Source organism: Melanotaenia boesemani, chromosome 22 (assembly GCF_017639745.1).
Source record: "Melanotaenia boesemani isolate fMelBoe1 chromosome 22, fMelBoe1.pri, whole genome shotgun sequence".
Lineage (NCBI taxonomy): Eukaryota > Metazoa > Chordata > Actinopteri > Atheriniformes > Melanotaeniidae > Melanotaenia > Melanotaenia boesemani.
This window is the reverse complement of record NC_055703.1, coordinates 18,317,461-18,325,823: the sequence shown is the minus strand read 5'-3', so window position 1 is coordinate 18,325,823 and position 8,363 is coordinate 18,317,461. Positions and strand designations below refer to the sequence as shown.

The following is an 8,363-nucleotide window of genomic DNA, read 5'->3' as shown; positions in this document are numbered from 1 at the left end:
TATTGACACCTCTGATACCAGTTTTTAATGTTTTAGAATTGATTTTCATGTAAGGATATCCATATTTTAGTAATTTGGTGGTAAATTTATCACAAATTTGAATACAGCTGAAAGTAACTATAGTATTGGATCTTGCCCAAACTATACCCAGTTAGGAACTACTTTCTCTTCCGCCTGCCAGTCATGTGGGAAATGAGGCACAGCGTAGCGACACATCAGATCATTCACTCAGTACTAAGTCCATAGCAGTCACATGTGGAGCTGAATGATGTTGTATGATGTGTGTGGGAAAATATAGAAGTGTTGTAGCAACAACACAAACCTCCTTAAACGTCTGTGAGTCAATCGTAACACAGTATATAGTGAAATTACGATGAGGAAGAGGAGCAGAGGAGAAGGGCAGGTGCTATAGGATGAGACAGATGTCACTCTTGGGGTCTTCTGATGCATGCAGGTACTATCCTAACCCGGTACCATCAGCTACTATTTACTATTCAGGTATACAAGGAGAAAATGTGGAGCTGTGTAGCACTGATGCTGAATTTTGGGAAAGTAATTTTCATGTGGCAAACATCAGGAACCCCCCTCATTTATAAGACTCACACATCCTGTTTCGTTATGTACAGTATTTCATGAAATAAGTAAATGCTACAATAAATAGCTGTATAGGTGATATGTGTCCCTGACATCCACTCACATAAGTTTAACAGGTCTAGAAGCTGTTAACTGCTCTGGTACTTTCCCTAGAAGTTGCAGAAGCTGGGTGTGATTAAATATTCAGTAAAACAGCCATTGTGTGGTTTTAAAAAATAAAAGCATGACTGAAAAATATTTAATAGATAGTAAAGATAAGACAGATCAGTGGTTTTCAAACTTTTTGAGCCAAGACACCCAAGATAACATACGCTGGTGTTTGCGACCCCCACCCCCCATGTGCGGATTTCAAAGATTTATCTCTTCATTAATGGTTTAATTTTAACAGCCCTGGTAACAAAAGCATCCCAGAATTTTTTTTATAAATGTAGGCTATATATTTTAAAAATGATCTAACAACCCCATGAAATTATTTTGTAACCCCCAGTTTGAAAATCACTGAGATAGATAGATAATAACATTAACTGAACATTTTAATAAGTATGTGTTGACAAACATATGTAATTATTGTGGTATTTATATATATATATTTGTGTATTTTACTAGTAAGTTCAGTTTGAGTCTATAAGTTTGAGTATTCTATAAAAATGTAACTAGCAATTCCTTTCTTTATGATTAAGAGTTAAACAGACTACAAAAATTGGTTGGATTTAAGCTAAATAGTTTTAAAAGGGATTAAAATTTCTTCTTAAATTCCTATGTGTGTAAATTATGGAAACCCTTGTTGACTGTAATAAAGATCAACACTCTTGGCCTGTTTTCTTTATTCTTAATCTTTATTCTCTATCCTGTTCTTATTAGCACAAATGAGGATCAAAATAGTGTATCAGTTTAATTTAGTTGTAAATTGTATAAATAAAAACATTGAGTAAAGATATAAATGAGCACTCAGAAATTACTACAGTGCTGTCTTTACTGTATTTTATGTAGAACTGAACAACACAGCAACCACATAAATATAACAAATACTTTATAAACCATTTTTTTTTTAGCTTCATTCACTTAAAAAAACTTTTCCTGGTTCTTTTTATTTAATAAAAGCACAAAACTAAAGTCACCAAATTGAGAATCGAACTAACTGCAGATGTCCTCAAAACACAATATCCAGCACAAAGTATTGTTGCGACAGTTCAACTAGTTTTCTTGGTTTAGCCCTGTGGTGGATTGGTGCCTCTCGCATGATGGCAGCTGGATTAGGCTCCAGTAATTAAATAGTTTCAAATGACATAGTTCTCAGCTTATTGTCAAGTTTTGCACAAACCTCTTAATGATCCATTAATTTGAATCAGATGTGTTTTAGCAGGGCAAAATCTAAAACCTGCAGGACAGTGTTGGCGATCCCTGTCATACACCATTAAAACAGCATAAGCCCTGATTCATTCTTGAGTCTTTAATGAGACAGTGCAGGAGCAGATCTGTGGAGTGTAACTGAGGTGCCTTTGACCCACATTACTTCAGTCGCTGTAAAGAACAGAGAGAGTTCATAGGCTGGTAGTCCTTTGGTAAGTTTATTTGTTCATGATAGTGGGGCCATTCTTGGATGTGGACCCCCAGCAGGCAACCACCTGCCTGCCAGGTACAAAGCTGCTGCTGCTGATGCTTTTGCTTTTGGGCTTGCACCTGCTATGAGTCTCCTGAGACAAATCAAAGTTCCTCTTTTGAATGCAGACTCGTTCCTGGAGCTGAATGTGGATGGGGTGAGGGGCTTGTTGGCCTGCAGAAATGTGCACCCCCACTCGGTTTCCCCCAAGTTTGTGGTAGAATGACAGAAGAAGGGAACGCAGCTCCCGTTGGAAGGTTTTGTTAAAGTAGAAGTAGATGAATGGGTTGTAGATGTGGGAGCTTTTGGCAAAGAGGGCGGGTAAAACAAAACCCTCTGGAGCCATGTACCAGTGCCCTTTGTGGAAAATGAAGAGGAAAGACACAACTGCGTAAGGGGCCCAAGCGATCACAAACCCCAAACTGATGCAGAAAAACATCTGGAAAAGGAAGTCATGGAGTAGAAAAAGTTATTTGCTGAACAAACATAAAATGAATGAATCATCTTTTATGATGTATGCTAGAAGTCTCCAAGGAGACTACCCTTAAAAAAAAAACATAAAAAACACATCAATAATCATGTGGTTGAGCTGCATAAAAATGTAGTATGTTTATGCTTGATTCGTAACTAAGAATGACAGATTAAAGTCACATGATGAAGATGAGCTTATCCAGAAATGTGACACGTTATTTTATTTTCAGCAGCAAAGCAGAAGTAATTTTTTATAGCTATCTGACCTCCATGTAAGCCTGAACGTTTTCTTCTTTATGACAAAAACATAGTATTTTATATCTTCTATAACTTGCTTTAAACTAATTGAAGGCTGTATTGTAAGACTTTTTTATGCAATAGTTCCCACAGCACAAAATTAGCTTCTACTGGTAGCCACAGTGTATTGATCAGCAGCTGGCTTCTACAGTCTGATCTTTTTCCCTTTTGCTTTGCCTTAATTATCAATCTAAGGTGAAGATTAACTATAAAGGTTTTAAAATCCTGACTCTCGAGTTGCATTTTGTATATAAAGTCTTAACTTTTCACCACAAAGGTTTTGAAACTTGCATGAAAAAGTCATTCAAACTAAAACAGATCAAATGTGTGCTGAGATATTTGGGATATATTATGTCTTGTCAAAGCAAGTTTATTGGTTTTGGTGTTTTTGAGCCAGTCAGTGTGGCAGATGCTCTCTGCTCAGGTGACATTAAATAAAGTTAGGTTGTCAAAGAGAAGAGTCACAAATTGGTGGCTTTTTTATGGCTCTTTTATTCTCAACCTTTTTCGAGTCATGACCTCCAGAATATTTAAGTTGGTGGCTGTAACTCCAATTCAATAAACTTGTAAATGCTAAATATGGCTCATAAAAAAATCAATAAAATCTATTTTAATAGAAGTTGCATCATTTTTATGATATCATGTTTAACTCATCCCTTGTTATAAAAATGTGTTATATGTGTGTGGTGATGTACCCTGGTTGAGAATCACTGCAGTAGCTCACCATGGAGATTCGCTTTTCAGCGTGACGCAGGTTGTTGCGGATTCCTCTTGCGGACAGCGAGTAGGAGAAGCGAGACACCTTGTAGAGGATCCGACACTGTGACACCACAATAAGTAGGACAGGGACTAGCGTGAAGCCAGCAAAAGAGCAGATGACATAAAAGGCATCCTTTTTGGAGGTATGATAACCCCTCCAGGCGATGGTGCAGGAGAGCCCATAAGGCTCAGGGACATACTCCCCCCAGCCGAATAAAGGGAAACTGGACCACACAGCAGAAACCAGCCAGATGAGGCAGCACATCAGCCGGATATTGGTTCCTTTCAGCCACACAGCTGTAAGACAGAACAAAATAGGGAAGCAGCAAGTCTGATTTTATGTTTAACATAAATTAAAAATATATATATTTTTTTTATAAGTCTTGCCCCCTGCAAATCTCACTGTTAGCCAGGTTGTAGCAGGTCTTCAGGTAGCGGATTATGCTGATAGCAGTGATGGTGAACATGCCGCACAGTCCAAAGACGTAGCAGCCAAGGCCGTAGTAAACACAGGTGATGTTTTCTCCCAACCACATATGGTGGAAGGAAGAAAGGATGGAAAGTGGGTAAAAACAGATGCAGCAGAGGAAATCCACCACCGCCAGGTTGATGCACAGCAGCTCCGAGCCCACCATCTTCTTCCTTCTGCGGTAACAGATCACCAGCACCAGCCCATTGCCCAGAACAGAGAGCAGAACTACACAGCACAGGGGAACACAAATGAACAAGCTGTGAATGTCTTAAATGGACAAAGAGCGTTTTTAGTGTTCAGTTGGAAGTCAGTGCCACAAACCATGACAGATGTCACCACACAACACAGATCAATAAAATCGAGTTATGAGGAAAACAAAACAGAAAAGGTCAGCATTGGGAATTACTGACTTTTTGTCATCAGATAAAGAAGCTAAACTTCAACATCATCTAAATTAAAATAAGATTTTTAATCATTTATCCCCCAAAACATTTATACGGGATGGTAAACTTTGAATTGAATTTATAATGAATGCAGTAGTAAACCCAAACCATGACACTTCCACCATCATGCTTCACAGTTAATTTAGGGATCTGCTCTTGATAAAATGTATTAAATCTGCAGAAAAAAAACATGTCTGCATCTTTATTGTCTATATTGTCTTCCTCTTTCTGTCACACACACACACTGTGGAAACTGTGGTCACATTAGAGAGACATAAGAAATAAAACATATTTATAGGTTATTTTCAGCTTCAGTGTGAAAATCTTCATCTCCAGTGACATGTCAATCACCTGACTTTCAACAACTTTCTTGTTACTTGAGACTTAAAGACTTCTGTAAACATAAAAAACACAGTATGTGAACATTTTTAAATCAAGAAACTCAGACTATAGGTAAAAATTGTGACTTAGAAATGATCATATTATAAAGTGTAACTTCAGCTAAAAACATAGAAAAATGTTTAAACTATAAGACTATTTAGTACCGAAATAAAGTTGTTAAAATGCTCTGAGGTGAGAGAGAAATGCAGAGAGCAGGTAAATGTGCATACCCACAGAGAGGATGGCCAGTCCCACACATATGTCAGCAGCTGGAGTCAGTTTGGAGGAGAACACTGAGATGGTCCGGTTGTCATCAGAGGAGTTCAGAGACATCTGTGCTGTGGCAGCTGAAGTCCAGACTTGTCTGTCAAGGCGAGATGCCTGCATGGAGGCTGACTTTCTTTTATGCAAGAGGCGGTAGAGTTGTCATGGTAACCTGAAGCATGAGCTCTGCTGAGAATGCGAATGTTGTGATATGATCCAGAAAGTCATCCGGTGTAAAAAAGGTTTTACTGCTTTATTAAGTTTGTGGCCTCAAAGGCTATAAATGTCAGACTGACAATCCAGTGAGTGAAAACTACGAGTAAGTTTAAGATTTTTTTTCTATTTCTCTTGCAGTCTTAATTTTTTTTTAATAATCTGTGACTTTTGCCCTCCTCTCTCCCCATTTTTTGCATTTATTACATTATATATATATGTATATGTGTGTATTTATTACTTATTTATTATTTACTTACTTATTTATTTATGGTTTGATTGCCTAAAGAGGCATATCACATTCAGATTATTACTCATCCATCTCTGAGGAACAAAGGAAATCAATTGTTTATCATTGTTGCTGCAGCACCAATATAGGTTAGATCCATGGGTCATCTGAAGAGCAAGTCACCCACTGAGCTGCCTTGGTGGGTGTTTTTTAAGAGAGAGAGAGGAAAAAAAGAGGCTAAACGCTAGTGAGCATGTTGAATGCTGGTGTAAAAGAAGAAAAAATAAAATTAATTTTTACTTAGATGTCTCTACTTGCTTACATTAAATAAAGAAATCAAATAAAAAAGGAAAATGGTCCACAAAAATCATGCAAAGCACTTTTTTTTTTTTTTTTTTACACAATTCACCACAAACAAACATACTAAGAAAGCATTGTTACAGGCCACACATTGTTTTCACACACATACTACTGGATGCATGAGACATGATGTGGTGTGAACCACTGACTTCTGGCTTGAAGTTCTGGCCTGCATTGGGCTGGCAGAAAACCACTTTTGCTCCTGAGCTAAAGTCTGTTATGAATAATATGTTAAAGAAGAATATCTTTATTGTACTCTAGTGACTGGATAAAATGTAAGACCTAAGTCCAGCCTCTATACCATCAGATAAATGAGCAACACCAAAAACTAAATAGATTAATAAAAAAAAAAAAAAATCTACTTAAAATATGTCTTTAAAAGTTTGGTTTCTGTATAAGTACCTCTTTTGCAATTTTTTTTTACTTTCTTTTATATATATATATAAAGCTTATGTAAAAGTATTAAAAAGTGTGTATGATGACAGAATGTATTTTGAATTTGGATAAAATTACTGCATCTGAGACCTAAATAAGCGCAATACTACTAAAAGCGACTAAATTCTAGTTCCATAACAAGACTTTTGGCTGTTATGTTGACATGAACGGGATACATTGTGAAAGAATTAGTGACATTTAGTGGTAAATTTAGGTACAGAAATCATTTCAAATGCTGAGCCACATGTGAATGGTTGGTGGCTAAAATTCTTCCAGATAAAAATTTCCATCTACAAGGGGATTGTTACGGCCCCAGGCTTGTCAGCTTGAAGCCTTATATGTAAATAGGACTGTGCCAGCGCTTCCCGGTGATTGGCTGCAGGGCTGCTTCCTGGCTCCGCCTTTCTTCACCAGGATTTGTCGCTGACTGTTCCGGATCTTCAGTGGCTGACCAATCAGGACGACGCCTCGCCTTCAAATACCTTGGATTACCTTCATTCGTGGCAGCTGTGTACGATTGGGACACAGTTCGCCAATTTGGGTATAGTCGCTGGACTGCTGTTTGTTACTCTATTCGCTCTTAGTTTGTCTGATTTGTCTGTGTTGGATGTGACATCCTCCCTGAGTTGAGTTGAGTTGAGCTGATTTGAGTTGGTTTATCTGAGTGAATTTGAGTTGCGTTACATAAGTATTCACAGCCTGAAAAAGTGAGCTCAGGTGCATCCTGTTTCAAGTGATCATCCTTGAGATGTTCCTACAACTTAACTGGAGTCCACCAGTGGTAAATTCAGTGGATTGGACATGATTTGGAAAGGCACACACCTGTCTATATATGAGGTCCCACACTTGACAGTGCATGGTAGAGCACAAACCAAGCATGAAGTCAAAGGAATTGTCTCAAGGCACAAATCTGGGGAAGAGTACAGAAAAATATTTGCTGCCTGGAAGGTCCCAATGAGCACAGTGGCCTCCATCATCCGTAAATGGAAGAAGTTTGGAACCACCAGGACTCTTCCTAGAGCTGGCCGGCTGCCTAAACGGAGTGATCGGAGCACAAGGTACCCAAGAACCCGGTGGTCACTCTGTCAGAGCTACAGCATTTCTTTGTGGAGAGAGGAGAACCTTCCAGAAGGACAACCATCTCTGCAGCAATCCAATCAGGCCTGTATGGTAGAGTGGTCAGATGGAAGCCATTCCTTAGTAGAAAGCACATGGCAGCCTGCCTGGAGTTTGCCAAAAAGCACCTGAAAGACTCTCAGATCATGAAACAAAATTATGTGGTCTGATGTGACAAAGCTTGAACTCTTTGGTGTGCTTGCCAGGCATCATGTTTGGAGGAAACCAGGCACCACCCATTACCAGGCCAATGCCATCCCTATCTACCTACCTACCTACAATGAAGCATGGTGGTGGCAGCATCATGCTGTGGGGATGTTTTTCAGCGGCAGGAACTGGGAGACTTGTCAGGATAGAGGGAAAGATGAATGCAGCACTGTACAGAGACGGATGAAGCTGCCATGTGCAAGACGCATGGCAAGTAGATATAAATGACTCATTCAAAGAGACTAAAAGTATGTTATTTTTAGTAAAGTGATTAGAAACCAATAGAAACACAGTATTTAATGATATATTCAATTTTTATATCATTGACCTTTGATTTTGTTATGCATTGCTTCTTTAAGTGGTGACATAGTTATTTCACAATAACTGAAGTGGTTTTGTTACAGCTGTGTAGGAGCTGAGCCACAAACGTGAGAGAAGCCTTTGCACCATCTGCTGGCAAGTATGATGTACTTAAATGCAGGACTCCACAGTAGTAAAAAAATAAGACACAGGTAGTTCCAC

The 8,363-nt window shown here is 38.6% G+C and overlaps 1 protein-coding gene across 1 annotated transcript; it reads right to left on the bottom strand.

The window, feature by feature from the left end:
* Window positions 1–1,719: 1,719 nt before the first annotated feature.
* On the bottom strand, window positions 1,720–5,350 carry opn8c (opsin 8, group member c). Its single transcript, XM_041976317.1, has 4 exons — window positions 5,248–5,350; window positions 4,125–4,418; window positions 3,687–4,018; window positions 1,720–2,633 (listed from the first exon to the last, which is right to left on the bottom strand). The coding sequence occupies exons 1-4, from the start codon at window positions 5,348–5,350 to the stop codon at window positions 2,163–2,165; spliced, it is 1,200 nt and encodes a 399-aa protein (XP_041832251.1). The 3' UTR covers window positions 1,720–2,162.
* Window positions 5,351–8,363: the final 3,013 nt, after the last annotated feature.